The sequence below is a fragment of the Buceros rhinoceros genome, unplaced genomic scaffold (genome assembly GCF_000710305.1).
Source record: "Buceros rhinoceros silvestris isolate BGI_N320 unplaced genomic scaffold, ASM71030v1 scaffold16951, whole genome shotgun sequence".
NCBI classification, from domain to species: domain Eukaryota; kingdom Metazoa; phylum Chordata; class Aves; order Bucerotiformes; family Bucerotidae; genus Buceros; species Buceros rhinoceros.
The window spans coordinates 1-20916 of NW_010393835.1; the positions used below are offsets into that span (position 1 = coordinate 1).

Sequence of the window (20916 nt, forward strand, 5' to 3'; positions counted from 1 at the left end):
TGGGGCCGGGCCGCGTCGCCTGGGCCCGCAGGCCCGGCCAGAGCTCCCGCTGAGGAGGGGCCCGGGCTCTCTTTTAACGAGCGTTGAGTGCAGCTGACGTAAAGTGGTATAAGCTTGGGTACGCGACTTTATACCGGCTCAGTGCAGCCTGCCAAGGGGAGGATTTGCTGTTTAGTTAATTAAAATTAATGTAAAATGAAGTTAAATTAAAATATGGCGTACCCCCTACAGCAAAACGTTTGTTATTGCTTAAGCTTATCTCTTTTGCACTTCTGCCGAATTTGCATTCCATGGGACTAGATATGTACCCAGGCTTGTGTCACACTGTTTATGGCACAGGGGATGGGTTTGCACAGAAGCTGTGCAGGCGTAGACGCTTGCTCCATTAGATTGGTCTTGTTACAGGATATAGCAATTTTTAGACCATCCTGCTGGCAAGAGTCATGTCCCAAACTGCCATAACCTGCCAATGAGGCAGGTGAAGTGTGTGAGTATCTCGAGACTGTTGTAGATGCAGGCTTGGTCACAACAAAATATCCCCCTGTGTTTCACTTAGAAATACTATTTTTACCACATTGCTAGCCTAGGTTTGAAGTGTGACGCTTGACTAGCTCACATAATTTGCAAACAGATTCCTTAGCATTTCTGCCCATTGTCAGAGGAAGGAGGAGATCCTTCCAGTGTTATACTGGAATTGTAACTTTTCTTTCTTTATATTTTGGTAGATGTCCACCAGAGAGGCTCTGAATAACAAAAGTATCAAGCCATTGTTGAACACATTTAACCAGATTCCTGGGAGGTAAGTAAATACCACTTGATCACAAAAGGTGCCTGTTCAGATAATTTTTAGTAATCTTGTCCGTAATAGTTGTTATTAATTGATGTGGAATATTTGCATTTGCAGTGAAAATGAAAAGAAGTGTACCTTGGATCAAGCTTTTAGAGTTATTGTAGAAGAAGAAATAGTAAGTACTTTTAACTGCTACAGCTTATTTTTTGATACAACTCAAATTTCTATTTGCAAGTTAATGTATTTAACAGCAAGGAAATAGAAGGAAATACTGCTTATTAAAAACAGTAATTATGTAGAAGTTGTCTAATTAGGATTGAATAGAGATAATTAAAGGAGACTGATAGATAGGGTGGAATGGCAGTATATTACAGATATCACACTGCAGGAGAGCTGTTGAGTTAGCCTTTCCAGCAGTTCTTTGTAATGCTTATGAAAGGCTGCTATGTCTTAAAATTCTTGTGTGCAAACACACATTATTCTACAACTATACTTCAAGAGTGTGGTAGAGTGGATTATCTGCTACTAGCATGTAACAAAGCTACCTGTCAGCTGGAAAGTATAATGAAAAGAATCAAGCAGAGTTTTTGTTGGTAGTACTTGAGTGAAGGCTGAATATGGGATATTAATTTTCAGAGTTAAATTATTCTTTCTGCATAGTAGGTATTGGAGGGTCTTTTATGGCTGGAAGCGGTCAAGGAATGTTGCTCGCTCAGTTAAAACTTCGTGTAGTTAACTGACAGGTCTGATTTAATAGATTGGTTTAAGTTTTGGGAAGTTGAATGTCAGTATTTGTTTTAAATATGCCTCCTTGGAAACAAGAATTTTAGTTTTATTAGATATATTTTGGTCAGCATAGAAAATGTAACACTGTTTTGTTTGTTTAGATAAACAAAGCTCAGTGTGAAAATCTCCTGGCAATTATTTCTCTTGCTATTAATGGAGTCACAGAAGGTGAGCATCTTTCTCTTAAATCTGTTGGCAGTTTTAGGGATCATTTAGGGGAATTTTAAAATCTTGGGGTTTTTTTTTTTCAAGTCATCTATAGCAGTTAGCTTTGGTAATATGTGGCTCTTACACTAGTGGTTATTCAATCTGGTTCACTAGAGGAATGAAGTGCAATATAATTAAAGTCAGTGTGTGACACTAAATTAAATAATGATAATTAAATTATTATATTAAATGTAATACTACTAAATCACTTTAATTAAATTAATGTGTGACATTTGTGTTGGAATTTTTTTTTTAAATACAGGAAGATGCATGGTTGTGGTTGCATCATAATTAGCATTTTCTGTCTTTGTCCACCACTGTAAAATGCTTAGAAGTCTCCCATCATAATTTTAGAGATGAGACCACTGAGACAGAGAGGTTAAATGACTTGTAGGTGTCTCTGTCAGTTATTGCAGAACCAGAAATAACTTCTGAATAGCTGTGATCATCTCCCAGTACTGCCTGTCAGTACACGGCTGTCTTTTAGATACTTGAATCTGTTTCTATAACTGTTTTTTGTCAGAAATCAGTATGCTCATCTCTTCTCAAGAGGCTTTCACAGTCTTTCCTTTGTTATTTGTTCACATTACATATGAAAGACTTGTTCGTTAAGTATAGTTCAACTACGTAGGTGTTTTATGAACTGTAGAATAAAAAGACCTGTGATTGTGAGGAATGCAGGCACTACTAGATGATAGAGTGGGGGTAGACAGACTTGGAGCACTGCTATAGCGATGCTTTACTTGAGGAAAAAACTTTCAAGCTTCATGTATATATGCGTAGTGAAACTAACTTTGGATTTAGAAGTCCGAAAGAATTCACTTGCAGTCAGGTAAGAAATGCCACATTGTTTCAGTCTTTGAGATTTTGTTGAACATTTATTCTTCATTATTTGATTTACATTAGTGCAAAGCTGTTGTAAAGCTCATCTGCATATGTATACATATAGAAATAGCTTAAATGGAAGTTCACACTTTAGCTTTTTGTTAGGATTTGTAAGGATCCAAGGCAACTTATTTTTTTAACATAATGTCCCTCAATTGCCATACAGCTTTATTGTATTTTGGTTCAAATTTGCTGAATAAAATACTCCCTGTTCCTTATAGGTATCTGCACTGCATCAACCCCTTTTGTGCTTCTGGGGGATGTTCTGGATTGCCTGCCTTTGGATCAGTGTGACAAAATTTTCACTTTTGTAGAGAAAAATGTTGCTACGTGGAAATCAGTAGGTATTCTTCCAAAATGCAGTATAGTTGTGCCAAAGCTTCTGTCTACCCAGGCCATTTTTACAAACAGATTTTAAACTGTCTTTTATATCTGTTTGTGTTAAAATAGTAGCATTGAGCACATTTTGTTTTGAGACTTGAAATTTTCTGGGCAGAAGAGGTCAGAAAATTAATCGTAAAAGAAATAATAATTTTGACTGATGATTTATTTGTTTCTCCTTTCTTTACACTATACAGTGTTTGTCGTATTTAGAAACCAGAAATTTAACTTCCAGTGCGCAATTTGTATGTGTAGCTTCTCTCTTGACTTACTATCCAGCTTCTTCCTCAGAGCTGCAGGATATTCCTCCATCTCAAGTTTGCTGGGAAAAAACTTATTTGTCACTTCCCTGCTGAGCTCTCCATTACAGGACTATAGCAATGGTGAATATGTTGCCCAAAATATTTCTGCTCTTGAGTAACAGCTGGTGTTTTGAGGCACGTATGAGAGTTTAATGCTCTTGCTGTGCCATGGTGCTATAGCAGAAGAGCTGCTGTAACAGGCTGCTGAGCTTCTTGTGCTGCAGCACTGTTAATTAAAGAGGGAATTCAGGGTCTTTCCATAGAAGTCCTAACCTGTCAACATTTTATTCCAAGGTCATGAGAAATCTTGGATCTCAGTATCCTTGGTTTGCTCTTTGTCAGTAGTGTCAGAACACAAGTGTCAGCAACTCTGTAGGTAACACCTGAAAAACATTCCAGTTTCTCCGTGTTTTCCTAACCAGGACTACCTCCCATAGCTATTCACTCAGACTGTTCTGTTTCAGATAACATTGTGTCCCCAAATGTATTCAAAAACTGTTATGTATCATTAATTCGAGGATCTTAAAAATTTCTCCTGCTGCTAAATTACTAGTACCATGAATGCTCTGAATCTTCTGTGTGTTGCTCTTTGCTTATGTGTGTAAATAATAAAGGCTATGAGTGTTTAAAAAAAAAAAAAAAGTGTGTTCCAGGAAAAAAAAATGGATGCTTCTCTTACAGTTCAATGTCAGAGGTGTATTTTCTGTATGGAGGCTGGTTTTAAATGTGGTTTATGCTTTTTTGGAATTTGTGGGACTGCTTGGTTTATGTTGCATTTTTGTGAAACCTGCCTCTCTTTTAAGAGAAGACTCAAACAGAGTTAACAGTAGGAATGACTCATACTTACAGCTTGTGATTGAATTAAAATCTGCTCAAGAAGGTTTTGTGATTGCTTAATGATCTAAATTCCTTTATTTTGTTTCAGAATATGTTTTACTCCGCAGGGAAAAACTACTTGCTACGAATGTGCAATGGTGAGTTGTAGTTTTTCAGGGGGGTGGTGGGAAATTAAAGAACTCCCTATCTCAGCAAATGGAAAGGAGTTTAATAGTCAGATGTACACAGAGTTGTGTTCAATAAATAATAAAGTTAAAAGGCAATGACTCATCCTAGCAAGTATTCATGAGTCTTTCTGATTAATGTAAAAGTTATTCTAACCTTATGGAAATCTCTTCTTCAGTGGAGGTTGTTACAGATGAACATCTGAGAAATATTTATTCCTCAACAATGACAAGACCCGTATCAGAGACTGTACTTGATTAGGATTCATTTGAACTTATGAAGCTGTTAGGAAAATTGATTGAACGCATTGGGAAAAATATGGCTGATCTGAGGAAATTACTAGTATTTAAATTACAAATCTTAGCTTCCGTTCATTAGCTATGTGGGTCATGTAATTAGCAAGTCCTGTTTTAGTGCATGAGAAATTGAAAGAGGGGTAAATATTAACATTCTCTAATTTTTTCAATATTTAGACCTCCTAAGAAGATTATCTAAGTCACAAAACACAGTCTTCTGTGGAAGAATTCAGCTGTTCTTGGCTAGGTTATTTCCGCTTTCAGAAAAGTCAGGTGAGATTTTTTGCATATACTTAACATCTAACGAAGACTAAATATGCCAAATCTTGTAAGTTTATGGTGGTTGCAGACCAAATCCAATTGGAGAAAATTACTTTGCACTTGTTTCTACCCTTGATATTGTGACTTTCATTTTTTGTGATTTCAAACACAAGTTTTGAAAGCTGTTTCTGAAAAATTAGTATCAGCATCTCATAAACAACTAACTGAATGAACAGGCTTAACAAACTTCACACCTTCTAAGACTGACCCTTTGTTTTTCACAGGACTTAACTTGCAGAGTCAGTTTAACCTGGAAAATGTCACTGTTTTCAATACCAATGAACATGAGAGCACTCTAGGACAGAAGGTGAAAATACCCATGTCATTTTTTACTCTTTTTCACTTATTCTGCAGTAAATGAATAAGATTATTTGCACAAAAATTTGCTACTGTGCCTAATGTTCAGCACTGTATGTTCGTAATTTAGTTGTCCTACCAGACCAAGCTGCTGATTGTGGAAGTAGACATGTTACCTGGTACATTAAACTGTGCAGACATTAAGGACAAAAAAGTTGATTTGATTGTGAGGGATAAGCAGTGTCACATACTGTACTAAGTTTTACCCATAGTGTGCAGAGGATAGAGCTGTCGCTTCAGCTTTTTTCGAGAAGAGAGAGGCTACCATTGCAAAGTGTAGTAAGGTGTTAAGACGGGAATTTGTTGCACGTTTTCCTGGAATAGTACTTTAGAAATCTTCTGAGTTACCACCTTAGGCTTTGTGATCTAAAGTGTAATAGAATCTTTAAAATAAAGAACACTGTATGCAAATTAGTGGCCTGTATATAAGTTTTAAACGATTTTTTCGTATTAGCACACTGAGGAAAGAGAAGAAGGAATGGATGTAGAAGAAGGTGAAATGGGAGATGATGAAGCACCAACAAGTTGGTGAGCTTACAGTTATTTTACAAGTTGAAATAAAAGTGAAAGTAAAGAGCTGTTTGGGAAATATCCTTAAATGTTGCACTCAGAATCCTACTTACCTCCTGCCCTTTCAAGATTAGATACAACCTAGCAGCGCCTTAATCGGTTTAAGTGGAGCTGCCCGGAAGAGGCTATCTGAAAAAGTTGCATGCCTTGGCTGAGAACCACTGCTAGTCTTTCTTTTTGACAATTTTCCCAATATCTTGACAAAACTTTTTCTGGTAATATGTATTCAGGGATTCTGAATATATGCTGTGTGTGCTTTGCTCCTCTTCATTCCCCAGATAGTGGAAAAACTCCTTAGTACCCTTTTTCAAAATATTTTTGCTTTTACGGTGAGAAAGTAACAATAGACTGGACGGAAGACTCTCTTAGAGACAAATTCTGAATTACAGATTGCTCTGTAAGGGCTCACTGTTGACTCATTGTTTCATTTACAAAATGAATGGTATTTTCTGGGATTGCATGTTCCTGAGTGGACTCAAATTTAATATATCAATTTCAGTATTGTTTTTTTTATTTTTTTACCTCCCAGTTCCATTCCAATAGATTATAACCTGTATAGAAAATTCTGGTCACTTCAAGATTATTTTAGAAATCCTGTGCAGTGCTATGAGAAGGTCTCGTGGAAAACTTTTCTTAAGGTAATCGGAGTTCATGTTTTCAACCATTCAGCCTAAGTAAAAATCATTGTTTATACGAATAGGAGAGTGATTGCGTAAGGATAGCACAATGTAAATGCTATTGTCTTTGAAAAATAATAGTGCATGAAGAAATGCATTTTGCTGTAGAAAACAAAGTGAGCCTTTGATGGTAAACTCTTAATATATTAAGATGTACACTAAATCTCCTAATAAAACTTGTGTAAGTTAGTAACAGAAAGACTTCATATGTTGCAGCGATGTCAGAAGTACCATTTTTGTTGTTTATCTGTTGCAAAAATCAGAACTCGTAAGTTGGTTTTTTTCTACAAGAAGATAAATAGTTCTGCCTAGTCCTAGATCTTACTTTTGAATAGTGACATTGATCTTAGATGATCTAAAGTTGATAAGTTTCTAAGGAAGCAAATCTCTTTATAGAAGCGGTAACTTGAACATCCCCTTCAGCCAGCTGTTTCAACTTTGCTTAGCATAAATGTTGAGGATGATTTATTGCTAAGCTACTGTTCCTTCACAATTTGCCACTCAATGTTTATTTAATAGCAAGAAGCCTGGTTTTTTTAATTTTCATTCTCTGTTTTCTGGTAATAAGAGGTAACATCTGCTCAGACATTCTCATATAAATCTAGTTAATAAGGTCTATTTCTCAGCTTTCAAAAAAAAAAAGCTTCACCAAAACACCAGAGTGTGTTTCAGAGAAACTGAACAAGGCCAGGTTTAAGTCTTTCAGATGAAATTTTTTTGAGTTTTTCTTCATTGCAATTGATTTTTAAAGGCAGCACTTCACATACATACTTATGCACACTCACTTATGTACCTTTCTTTGTATATTTTTGAACAGCTAAATTGAGTTTGAATATAGCACTATCGTCATGTGGTCCTTTTTTCTTCAGAACCTGAAAACAACAAAATAATTATGCACTGTTCACAAACGATACCATCTTTTTTTCTTAGCGTGTTTTAAATGACTAGATATTCTGAAATTCTAAGTAATACTTTCACTGTCATTTGTGGTGTTCAGAGAAGCCCTACATATCATATACAGTGTTAAATGAGTCACTTTGGCTGATAACAAGTTTACAAACTATTTTACTTGCTTGACACTAAGTCTCATGTAATTCTCTAACTCCAAAGTTTTTGTATTGTTTTCATGTGGTACAGTACTCAGAAGAAGTTTTGGCTGTTTTCAAAAGTTATAAATTAGATGACACTCAGGCTTCCCGAAAGAAGTTGGAAGAACTAAAAACAGGAGGAGAACATGTATATTTTGCAAAATTCCTAACTAGTGAAAAGGTATGTGATTTCTCAAAATGACAGGCTAGTTGAGGTTGGAAGGAACCTGTGTCTGATTCAACCACCCTGCTCAAAGCTCTCAGCTAGAGCGGGTATCAGTGCTATGTCCAGTTGGGTTTTGAATCTCTGGGTATCCTATTACATTGTATGATCATTTTATTTAGAAAGATCTACTCTATTCTGTTTAATTTTATTTTTTCTTTCTGGATTGCCCCTCTTTATTGATGATTCAGGGACTTCTATGTCTGGAATAAGAGTATACAGTAATTCTGACATTTATTGCAATTGATTTCTACTAATACATTTAGAAAGGGAGGTTAGAGTACATATTTGAAGATCTGTTGCTTTTTTTTTCCTTTAGAATTAAATTTTCAAAACTTGTCTGATGATGTGTTAACTATATTTTCTGCCTCATAATGTCTTGTTTAAAATTGCTTGGAAAAAGAGTTTTTAGTTCTCAATACTGTTAAGTCCAAAATACAACACTCAATCCTAAAATTGTTGTCTTTGTTTTGGAATAATATGTAACTTAACCTTGATAAATGTGTGCATTAGTAGATGACAGAAAGCAAGTCTCAGTAGGCCCTGAGTTTTCTCTTTCTGGGATTAGAAGGTAGAAACCAAGCAGTGTATCACTGTGCAAGTGTTGATGAAGGTGAATGCTTCTGTGATAGCTGAATTCTTACGTTGTAGCCAGTAGTTCAGAAAAAGGGAGCAAGCCGTGCTCCAGTTACTGAAATTCTTGAATATTTGTTTCTCCACATTTTTGCTTGCTTGAAAGTAAATGTTGTTTAATCCAGCACTATAAAATTAGCTAAACAAAAATCTTTGGGTTACTTTTACAATCAGTTCCTCGTCTTTTTAAAAAATTTATTTTACTGGAAATTTTTATACTGTTTCCTAAACTGTGCTAAATGACAATTTACCCATCTTAGCATCTTGTGAAGCACTGTCCTAAAAGTATAGGTGATACTGAATAGAGCTTCTGTAATGACTTACCATCCACATGCTGTAAAAACAATCTCCATGGAGTATTTGAAAACGTTTGTTGGATTTTTTTCACTTCTGCATGTTTAGTCTCTTTTAATGTAATTCTTGTTCTTGTTATTTAGCTGATGGATTTACAGCTGAGTGACAGTAACTTTCGCCGTCACATCTTGTTGCAGTACCTAATACTATTTCAGTATCTAAAGGGACAGGTCAAATTTAAAAGGTAAGGTGGAAATACTTTGTGTTTTGGGAATGGGTACATAAGAACTTGGTAATAAACCAAAGTATTTCAGAAGGGTTTCTATCTACTTGTTCTGAGTTTCTTGTGAAACATGCAGAGCTGTGGACTAATAAATAATATAGGATGTGGCTGAAATTGTTACAGCAGGACAGCAGAAGTCTTGCTTTTCTCTGCTCCTCTGTGCACGATTCTTTACTCTCCCTTGCAATGGCCCTAGTGTTCATTAGGCTCAATCAAATAATGTGCAGTTTACCAAACTAGCAGAAGTCCAATCTGCTCATCTTTGTAGAATTAGTTTTTTCTGGAAAGGAGTCTTTCTTTGGCAGCAGCAAGTTGTTAGACCAATGCAAGCTACTTGTATGTGGAATCATTTTGAATCTGTGTTGACTCCACAATGTGGCATTTGTTGCTGATTTATTTTTCCCTAGTGTGCTGCAGAATTCTGTCTAAAATAGCAATGGTGATTCTTGCTTTTATAGATTAATGGGACAGAAAAAACCCTATCTACTGAAATGTTATGGTGATGAAAATCCTAACTCTCTGTTCTTTTTCTATGTGTGTATGTGAACAAATGAACATTTAAGGCAACTGTCTTTCACCTGCAATATACTGCTTTTTATAAACGGATCTCAAAGAACTTTAGAAAAGAGATTAAGATCATTATCCTCATTCTATAGGTTATTTACCAAGACAGTCTGGGGTCAGAGAAGGAATAGAATTAAAGTCTTCTGAATTGCAGTTCAGTCCTGTAAAGGTGATGGTAATTTCAACAACAGTTCATTGAAGTGTTCATTAAAAGCAGTCATTTATCAGTGATTTGAGGATGGTATGACATATAAATAGTGTACTGTAACACTTAGGGCAGTTGTTGTAAAACAATACTAATAATTCCCTTCCTTAAAAAAGATGAGCTTTTTTATATCCTATTAACTAAGAGAAGCTAGTTCTTAAGTCTCTCATGTTATTGCCACAATCATGTTTATATTTGCTATTTAAGGTACCTAATGCTTCATAAAAAGCTAGTTGATGTTATATTGCTTTTGAACACCATAAATGGAATGTTAATGGTTATGTTGCAAATGGATCCTTCTTGAACCAGTGAAAAACAGAGATTTGATTCTCATCTGATTTTTAATGTGTTTTTAAAATGTTCTGGTCTCTGCTTGGAGCTCAAGTGAACTGTGTTGGATTTATTTCTGTGTTCTTTTCATTTCTCCTTCCTGATTGCATTGTAATTTGAGATACACCAAGCAACTTGTTTAATGACTTCAGGTTATGCTAGATAGAATTAGTATTTTGAGACATTCAAGATCTGTGATCTGGTAGATTGTTACTTTTAGTGTGGTTTGTCTACATTAGTGTTTTAGGTAGTGTTAGGTTTTTTAGGTAGGTCTTTTCATTGTGCCCACTTGGTGTGCTTTGGGGTGATCTTGAATGACGCAAATGGACTTCCTCTTGGATGAAGCTAAACCAGGAAGTATATTCCACAAGGACATCTAATGAACTCCACAAACTAATGCGTAGCCAGTTAATGGGACTTAACCAGAGCACATTCAAAGTACTCTCTTCGGATCCCCTCTAAAAACTCTCAGAAAATGTGTAGAGTAAATGATGTGTCCTCAGCACTATTTTGATGTGTAGTGAACTCATCAAAATTTAAAAAAAAACAAAAAACCTGGTTTAATGACACTGTTGTATTTTTTCTTTTTTTTTTCAATTCCAGTTCAAACTATGTTTTAACAGATGAACAGTCTCTTTGGATTGAAGATACTACAAAAGCAGTTTATCAGGTTGGTGTAGACACTTCTATTAAAATTACATGGAAAATATTTTATCATGTAATACTGTATCAATGACCTTTGAGGCTGTAACTACGATTTTTGGGGGTTTTTTTCCTATGTGTTCTGTTACAAATATAATGCAAAAAGTTAATTTTTTTTCTTCCCTCCCAATCATAGCTTCTTTCAGAAAATCCTCCAGATGGAGAAAGATTCTCAAAAATGGTAGAGGTAAGTACTTTGGTGCCTGTCTGAACAAAGTCTATATGGAGCAGAAAAAAGCAGTATTGGTTTAAACTACCTTTTGGAACATAGATGTCTTGTTTGAGAGAACTTTATCTCATCTCATCTCAATATAAAAGGTCTCATAACATCTTCTTATTTTGTAGTCACACTTTTCCCATGTTTTCATTAATGTGCTCTTCTTCCTTCTGGGGAGAAATGGAAATGCTCGTATATGTGTATGCATAGGGGACATTGGCTATTGAAAAAAAATTTTTTTTAATCTGTGCAGAAAGGAGTGCTGTGCCTTAAAACACAGGAATAAGATGCAAGTGGAATTTAAAAAGTTGTCTTACTTTCCTTTTTTCCTTTACTTTTGGCTGCATCTATTTTCTTGTTTAGAGAAGGAGAAATAAAGCCTTTCCCACAATTACTGAAGAGGAGAGGTACATTATTTTTGAATATACTAAACCAACTGCTTAAGATTATACTGATGATGTTCAAAATAGAGGCTGTAGTACACAAAGTTATGTCTTTAATTGTAACAATTCAATTAAAAACTTTGAGATCAGCTCTGAAGGTGGTTGTTGACCATAATAACATGGAATATTATGTTTCTTTAGCATATATTAAATACTGAAGAAAACTGGAACTCATGGAAAAATGAGGGCTGCCCGAGCTTTGTGAAAGAAAGGTAACTGTTACTAAGTAGAAGCTTGCTGTTGCCTGTTTGAAATGGTGGTTCAGCTTCAGAATATGCACCCATGATGTATTTGAAAATTAATGATTCACACAACCTTGAGATTTGTATAGTTGAGTGTCGCTTCTGTGGATGCAGAAGGCTCCTAATGGTGGTCCTAATGTGGAGTTTCAAAAGAGCATTCCTCGCTGGCTCATGGCAGTGTTTTGTTCTCTTAATACCGAGGATCCAATGACTGAGGAGACTGGAGCATGTTGTCTCCTGTCTTGCCTTCAGCAGACACTATGTTGAAGTTAGTGCCTGACTCTTCCATATATCGCTTTGGATTGCTTCTGATGAAGCCTTTGGCATTACGGCTTTGATGGGGCAGCATATCTGGAGTTTTGTAACAGTTGTCCTCTTACGTACCTTACTAGGCCACTTGGTGGTGATCACTTACCTGAAAGGAAATTATGATTAGGTGGCTTTCACCATTGAAAGGTTACCTGTGTAATTAGTAACTAACCAGTGGCAAAACTTGAATTTTGACTCCATGTGTGTACTTAACTGTCTTGAGGTGGTGACCAAACATTCCTCTTCCATCCTATTTATTCTACACATGGACTGTAGCGTGTTCATGGTGAGAAGCAGCTTGGTCATTATCTCTTTGTGGATTTCCGTTTATGGAGAGATCAGGTGGATCCACCTCTTCATGTCTTCATCTGTTTGCAAAAAAGAGAGGGGATATGAGAAGAGAGAAATTACTATTGCGGGGTGGGGGGTTGGCAGGGCACTAGTGAAATGATGAAATTTGACTTCTGTCAATATTCTGTCTCCTCCTTTAGATCTCAGCCAGAGTTTCATCTTGGGTAGGTCTTACTCTAACCTCAGTGGTCTGGGACCTCCATTCTCTGATCCCATGAAATCAGGTGCACCTGGGGAAAGAGGACTAGCAATCATAGCACAGCAGCAGGGTAGAACATACTTAGTATGTACTGCTGGCATAAGTGTGTTTTGTTTCTTTTTCTGCATTGGGACTTTGATAGACCTTTGCATTTTTGAGGGAACAAATATTGGTGTCTGGCAAATCTTTTTCCTTACCCTTACTTTATCTTCTCTCTCCTATTCTCCCCTCTCTTCTTTCCATGCCTAGAATCCCAGGCCTTCTGAATGCTTTGATTATGATTTAACTCAGCACCAGATAAGTGAAACAGCTTAATTTTGTTCTCTAAATACTACTGGTTTGATACTGAAAAGCTTTTATATTTTTTTTTTTCTTTAGACCTCCTGATTCTAAGCCAATGAGGCCTGTGAGAAAGAGGCCAGCTCCAGAGGACTTCTTAGGAAAAGGACCAAACAAAAAAATCCTTATGGGGAAGTATGTTGACTTTCTTTCATTACAGGGTTTCTGGGTTTTGATTGGTTAGTTGGTTTTCAGGTTTTTATGTTTGGGTTTTTTTGCCACTGACTGATTTTTCTCATCAATGATTTTCAAACTTCCTCACTTTGGAACTGCCAGGGAATGACCACAAAGGGATATATCAGCTCTTTTAAAACTTGCAGTAGGCTTCTTTTCCTCAGAGTCATCTCTTATAGATAGATCCCTTTTGAATAGTCTGTAAGTTTCAAATGAAAATTCGTACTCATTGGATCAATTTTTATACTTATCTGTATGTTTTTGCTTAAAATGTATCTATGCCATGGGTTTTAAAATACTACCCACTGCTATCTTATCCCCAGGGCAAAGAATTTGTTCTGGTATGTCCTTTCTGATAAAAGCAACGTATTTTGCGTGATACTAAGTGCTGCATTTTTCCACTTCCTCCTTTAGGAGAAATGATAGTCTTTTGGGTAATAGTTCACCCAACCTACATATGGAAATTTTTACCTTGTCTTGAGCTTCAAAACCTAGTACTGAGTGTTTAGTAAAATGTCTCTTCTGAAAAAGCAGGAAATTATTTCATTTATCAAAACATAGCCTGACTTTAGCTAGTTTGGAAAGAAAGTTTGTTGCTGTTTCTGACCATAGATCAGCAAATGATTATAGTAGAAATTTATTACATTATTTTCCTAATTTTCAAAAACAGGTAAGATTTCTGTCACTTCTGGTAATTTCTAATAGGTATGTATCACAGATTTTTTATGGTATGCTTTGTTACAAAGGCTCTGAGGTGAGAATTTCTGTAGTGGTTTTTTGTGTCTGTTTGGTGAGTGATGGAGCACAGAATGATGGAATGATGAACATGGAGTTTAATATGTGTTTATACTTCTCTTTTCAGTGAGGAACTGACCCGCCTTTGGAATTTATGTCCTGATAACATGGAAGCTTGTAAGTCTGAGAATAGGTAGGTAAAAGATGTTACATAGTTGTCTAATATTAACTTCTAGCACTCTGCTCACAAAATTACACAGAATCATCTGGTTGGAAGAGACCTTTAAGATCATCGAGTCCAACCATTTACCCTGCACTGCCAGGGTCCCTAAAGCATGTCCCTCAGTGCCACATCCATATGTCTTTTAAATACTTCCAGGGTTTGGGGACTCCTCCACCTCCATAGGCCACCTGTTCCAAAGCTTAATGACCCTCTGTGTAAAGAAATTTTTCCTAATATCTAACCTAAATTTCTCCTGACGCAACTGAAGGCCATTACCTCTTGTCCTGTAACTCCGCCTTTCAGGTGGTTGTAAAGAGCAATAATGTCTCCCCTGAGCCTCCAGTTCTCCAGGCTAAACAACACCAGTTCCCTCAGTCGCTCCTCCTAAGATAGGTTCTATAAACCCTTCACCAGCTTTGTTGCCCTTCTCTGAACACGCCCAAAACTGGACACAGTATTCCATGTGTGGCCTCAGCAGTGCCAAGTACAGGGGGACGATCACTGCCCTGCTCCTGCTGGCCACACTATTGCTGATACAAGCCAGGATGCTGTTGGCCTTCTTGGTCACCTGGGCACACTGCTGGCTCATATTCAGCCAACACCCCCAGGACCTTTTCTGCTGGGCAGCTTTCCAGCCACTCCTTCCCAAGCCTGTAACATTGCAGGAGGTTGTTGTGTTCAAGTGCAGGACCTGGTGCTTGGTCTTACTGAATTTCATACTATTGGCCTCAGCCCATCGATCCAGCCTGTCCAGATCTCTCTGTAGAGCCTCCCGACTGTCAAGCAGATTGACACTCCCGCCTAACTTGGTGTTGTCTGCAATCCAGATGTCAGATATTCCTGTCCATGCATGGACATTTCTATGGACCTGTGTCTCTTGTGCTGGGGAGCCCAGAACTGGAGCCAGCACTCCAGAGATGCCTCACTCGTGCTGAATAAAAGAAGGAAAGGATCATTTCTCTTGACTTGTTGGCAGCCCTCTTCCTAATGCGATCCTGGATGCCGCTGACCTTCTTTCCCAGGAGAGTGTATTGGTGGCTCGTGTTCACGGTGATGTTCACAAAGACCTTTTCTGCAAAGCTGGTCTCCAGCCTGTCAATCCCTAGCTGCTGATGCCTGGGGTTGTTCATCTCCACTGGCATTTCATTTTCCTGAATGTTGTAAGGTTCCTGTCAGCCAATTCCTACAGTCTGTAGAGGTCCCTTTGAATGGCAGCACAACTCTCTAGTCTATTAACCACTCCTCCTATTGTTTACATTGTCTGCAAACTTGCTGAAGCTGTATTCTGTCCATCAGCAGCTGGTCAGTAATGAAGCTGCTGAATAGTACTACCCCCAGTATTGAGCCCTGGCATACACTACTGATGGGCCTCCAGCTGGACTGGCGTAAGCCACTGATCATGTCTCTTTGAGCCTGGGAGTTCAGGTGCTTTTCAGTGCACTTTGCATAAATCAATTTCTCCTGATGCCTGTAGACTTTGGACATGTATTGAATGTGCTTTAACTGAAGTACCTTCAGCAGAAGGTACAGGGATCACCATGGGGGTAGAAATGAACATTTGAGCAAGTCAGGGAGCCACTAAGATGAGATAATTAACTACAAGATTAAGCACTTAATATTTTTCCTGCTCTACTATTAGTGATCATAAATAAGTGAAATTGAGAAGTAATAGCAGTCTAGCTTTTAGTAGTAGATTAAACTGAAATGGGCGAGTGGAAGCAATAAAGGGCCATGTTTGACTTATCCTCCTGCCCCGTCAAATTGCACAAAACTAAGATTCATGAGCGCTTGTGAGCTGTGCGAGTGGCAGCATGTTTCTAATGCAGCCAGTTGTTAACGGGCTTTTTATGAAAGTCTAATTACCTTATTGCCAGAATTCTTACCTTATGTGCCATAGTCATTTTTCACTGAATGCTGTTAACAGATGTTCATGTCACCTTTTGGTGTGGTAGCAGATTTAAATACATATAATAGGTGGTGCTAGTATACTTCAGTGATTATGCAATAAGTAATTTTATAGCAACGTGTATCAAACAGATTCTTTGCGTATTTGCAGTTCTTAAATTCGAGTAGGTTAGTTTGGTTTTTTTTTTTCTTTGGTGGATAAGCTTGAGATGTGTATCAAGGAACTAAAAACCAGCTATTTGAGTAGACTTTGAGGAGTATTAAGCTCCTTATTTTATTTTTTAGGGAATATATGCCAACGTTGGAAGAATTTTTTGAAGAAGCTATTGAACAAGCAGACCCTGAAAACATGGTTGAAAATAAGTATAAGTATGTCAATCTGTGGTTGTGTTTCACAGTATTTTTATGATCTCTCTAATGTTTGTTAAAGAAAACAGACTGTTCTGTGCATTACTCTTACCTGTGCAGGACTCCAGTAACATACAAAAAAATGTATAAGGTTGGACAGAATTACATTATTTAGTAAATGTCTCAGATCTTTTTCTGTGCTTTTATAGATGCCAGACTGTTACTAACCAAACTTTTCTTCTATTATAGGGCTGTGAACAATTCAAACTATGGCTGGAGAGCATTGAGACTTCTAGCACGCCGAAGTCCCCACTTCTTCCAGCCAACAAACCAACAATTCAAGAGTTTACCTGAATATCTAGAAAACATGGTAATCAAATTAGCCAAGGAACTGCCTGTAAGTAATATTATCTTATAATAATAAATGCTGAATTCGTTTGACTTCCCACTTGGCTCTCTGCAGTCTGTTTGGTACGTGGGGATGGAGGGGGCAAAAAAATAACACAGGGAAAAAAAAATGCAGCTTGTACTCTAAAATAAAAATTACGAATAAAACTGGTCTAATCTATGAAGATTCCAGTAACACTGGGCTGTGTAACATTGACTAACCAAGTAACTTCTGAGCTCTGCCTTGTGTTCTGTGAACAAACGACTGTGGCAATCCCATTGGTAGGCAGGAATATATTTGTAGTCAGCTACCTGGGTTCCATGTTGCAGTGCAAACCACTTTTATTGAAGATGTAAGTTGATGATAAGGTGTATGAGTATCAGTCAGTAGTTGTGGCTACGGGGATGACAGTAAGAGGGTCAGGCTGAGCCGTTGAAGATACTGTCCTAAGTGTTACCGGAGCTTTACAGCAAAGTTTACCAGAGCTGTTCTATCAGCTCCCTGACTTTTAAAATATGTAAAGAAAAATAAACCTTGTGGAGCTGTAAGTTTAAGACATTAACCTTTTGCATGTTCGACAGTACATATTTGAGGCCAGGGAGAGGTCTTTCAGATTACTTTATGCACAAGGGTAAGAGAGACGAACAGTTGGGGAAGAGAGCACTTTCTAAACCTTTGAGTTAGCACATAACTCAGCAATTTCTTGTGGCTATGAACCCATCCTTCTGTATTGTCTGTCATGTGAAACCATTGAGGTGTAAAGATTGGGTTGTAATATATAGCTCTTTTGTTCGTTCAGCCATCAGAGCTAACTCGTGGCTAATAGCAATTTTAGAAAAAATACTGGGAGGAGAAAGCTGTTTAATACATTGAGGTATCACTTTACGCAGTATTCCTGATGGTACTGTTGCCATGTACCAAATGTATTGGCAAGAATCAAATACGTAGATAAAGCCTGTGATTGAAACGCAGGAAAAGAGGAAGTCTTTGTCATCTTGGCTGATCAAAAGCTAAATCAGAGTGAAAAGTTTATTGTTTCCTTATTTGTTTGCCACCTTTAAGAATTTTGAAAGTACAGAAAACTTTGAGGAATTCCTGAGTGAGGAATAAAAGTAGTGAAGAAGAATTAATAAAATCAGTAGTGGTTTCACAGAAAGTGGGTTTGTTGCTTTTTTTAAAGTAAGTAACAAAGTTAGGTATGTAACATTTAGTTGTAGTTACTATGAAAAAGAGAGAATCCTGTGAAGTCAGTGGATACTTTCATTAGGTTTTTTAGTTAATACTGTGTTTTATTAGAACCCTTCTTACTGGTGGTTTGGATACAGGAGACTGGGGGTGATTTTTAATTCTCATGTGGGATCATGTCAAGTTTTCTATTCTAACACACATTGCAGAAACAATCACAGAGCTGTAGAATTTCCCTTCAAACACAAAATTCATCTGGTGATGCTTAGTTCTCTCATTGTAGCCTCCTTCTGAAGAAATAAAAACAGGAGAGGATGAAGATGAGGAAGATAATGATGCTTTATTAAAGGAAAACAATGAAAGTAAGATTTGCATGTTCTCAGTCTTTTCAGTTTCTCTCTTGATGTGTATTTTAAGAAGCAGCTATGGTTTATTATAGTTTATACTGAGGGTCACCAATCCTGGTTACCCCAGTGCTTCTGACTTGAAACTGCATTCAAACCAAAATTGCAGCCTTTTCAGGACACCAGTAGCAACCTCTCCGTTTCATGGCTTGCAGTGCTGAAATTGTCCAACTTGTTGAAGTTCGATTAGCACTTCCTGTAGGAGTCTCTTCCACCTTTTCTGCCAGCATTGCTGTTTAGAGAAAAAGCAAGCAAACAAAACCCAAAACCTACATGAATGTTCCTTCTCCTGCTTGCCCTTTAATTGCCACGGGTTTGTGCCTCCGTCTAGCCCCTGCTGGGATAGGTAGTTCTGGGACATTCAGAAAAGGATATATTCCAACTCCTGAGATCTTTACTTCCTCTTCATTGAAAATATCTTAAAGGCAAAAGTTTCTCTGTGAATAGAGCAATCTTCCTGACAAATGCCATCTCTTGTTCCTTTCTGTGAACCAGTCCTTCTATTTTTGTCTCTTGTCTGTAACCTTGGTATGTCTTGCTCCTAAGTGTCCTTCCCCGTCTCCTGTGTCTGTGATTCTGCCTTTTTACATCCTCATTCATGCCTTCATCTCACAGCACCTTCCTCCTTGTGCGTTGTATCTCTGTGTGCAAGTTTTTGCATCCAGCATGGGCAGATGGGGTATGCAGGGTGTGAAAGCCACACACCAGATACCAGTGGCAATTTTTGATGAAAGAGTTTTTTCTGTTAGAGGAAAACTTTCTGTGAACCTCTGTGAATCTCCTTTCCGTTACTCTTTTCCATCCAGTACCTGACCTTTTCCACAGTCTGCTTGACAATAGTGGAGTTTTTTCTTCTTCAACTTAACGCTGCGTGACATAGCCTGTGTGGTTTCACTGTGTTGAATTCACATCTTTCATTAAATCTTGTCTTAAAGCAAAGATGGCAGAGCTGTAGTCTGCTATGCCTCTTTGTGCTTAGAAATAAGGGAAGTAATCTGAGTGCTTTTGTTATTTTGTGGTTCATGATCTTCCATTCCTTCCTCTCAAGTAGTGAACTTGGCTCACATAAATGAGTGTGACTGATAAGCACTGGAGAGAGTTGAAACTTCCACTCCATGCCAACTGGTTCTTCAGGTGGCATGAGGATGAGATATTTATTAAAAATTAAGAACATTATTAATTTCTGTGCATAAGTAATTCAGTCTTTAGGGTTTTTTTCTTTAAAAGTGTGAAATAAACATAGGTGATAAGCCATAGATTGTCACCATGGTAAGCTCTGAATGTGCCAACCCACCTGTGTAGTCACTAGAGCTCTTGGCTTCTCAGCAGAGCACAGTATTCCATGGTTTTTATCTATCTTGATGTCAGAGTGACAGAAAATTCCTTAAAGTTGCTGTCCTGTCCACAGTCCTGCTGCTGATAGGAACATGAGGTTTTAGACACTCAGTAAAAGGGAATCAAACTACTTTTTACCTTGATTAACTCTGAGTGAGGTAACTAAAAAAAGTCTGAAGGACAATATTAACCAACTCATACTGAAAGGTGCAGGCTGCCTGCCAAAATCCTTTTCATTTGGAGGAGGCAGTTCTGATGTACTTAAGACTTTAGCAGTTCTCTCTCAATCAAAGAGGAGATAACATTAAAAACCAAAATTTTCATTATCATGAACAAGTAAGGGATATTCCTCTTGAAAGCCAGCTAATAAATCTATAAGAATCTTTGTTCTTGGAGCTCTTGAATAGGTTTTTCACAACTAAAAGAAAGATGTAAGACAGTCTGTAAATAAGTAGGAAGTCTAAAATGCAGATCAGGGAAGATCATTTGCAGTATCTGGAGACATTCCTTGTCTCACTGATTCTCTTTTTTGGTTGTTCTTTTTTTATTGTTATTTCTGGCTTGTTTGTTTGTTTGTTTGTTTTTTGGTTTGTTTTTCTAGGCCCAGAGGTACAACGGGACAAAGCCATGACCAGTGACCAAATAGAATCATTTGCTAACAGGCTTGGGGAGCAATGGAAGGCCTTGGCCCCCTACTTGGAAATGAAAGATTCTGATATATGGCAGATCGAGTCGGACAGTGAGGATGTGAAGATGAGAGCTAAGCAGCTGCTGGTTGCCTGGCAGGATCAGGAGGGCACACATGCAACCCCCGAGAATCTGATAACTGCGCTCAACAAAGCCGGGTTAAGTGACCTTGTAGAAAGCCTAACCAGTGACACTGAAGGTAGCAGCTAACTCATTTCAGAGATTAACTCATTGTTTGGATTTGGTGGTCGTTGTTAATAGTGACTGTTCTGGCTGTTGCTGTCATTGTTAATTGGGACTGCCTTGTTGTTACTTTTGTTGCTAGGTAACAGGTTTTTGATAGGTGTTTTATGTTCAATAAATGATAGAACTTTTTAATAATGTTCAGTTGTCCAGATTTTTCTGAGAAAAGGAGTAGTCATCCTGATCCAGAAATAGGAAGCTTCATCTAGGATGGTGGAAACATAAAAGGAAGGGTCAACAGTCAAGACAGCTTTCTGTGCAGACTGCAGTAGGAGAGTTTGGCATCAGCCAAG

The 20916-nt window shown here is 37.6% G+C and overlaps 1 protein-coding gene across 1 annotated transcript; it reads left to right on the forward strand.

Moving 5' to 3' along the window:
- The first annotated feature begins 725 nt into the window (after positions 1–725).
- THOC1 (THO complex 1) lies at positions 726–20590 on the forward strand. Its single transcript, XM_010145026.1, has 20 exons — positions 726–799; positions 905–965; positions 1678–1744; positions 2890–3008; positions 4277–4325; positions 4827–4922; positions 5195–5277; positions 5782–5855; positions 6427–6535; positions 7712–7843; positions 8956–9056; positions 10798–10864; positions 11033–11083; positions 11698–11768; positions 13036–13131; positions 14033–14098; positions 16319–16402; positions 16631–16778; positions 18238–18316; positions 20295–20590. The coding sequence occupies exons 1-20, from the start codon at positions 726–728 to the stop codon at positions 20588–20590; spliced, it is 1923 nt and encodes a 640-aa protein (XP_010143328.1).
- The last annotated feature ends 326 nt before the right edge of the window (positions 20591–20916 follow it).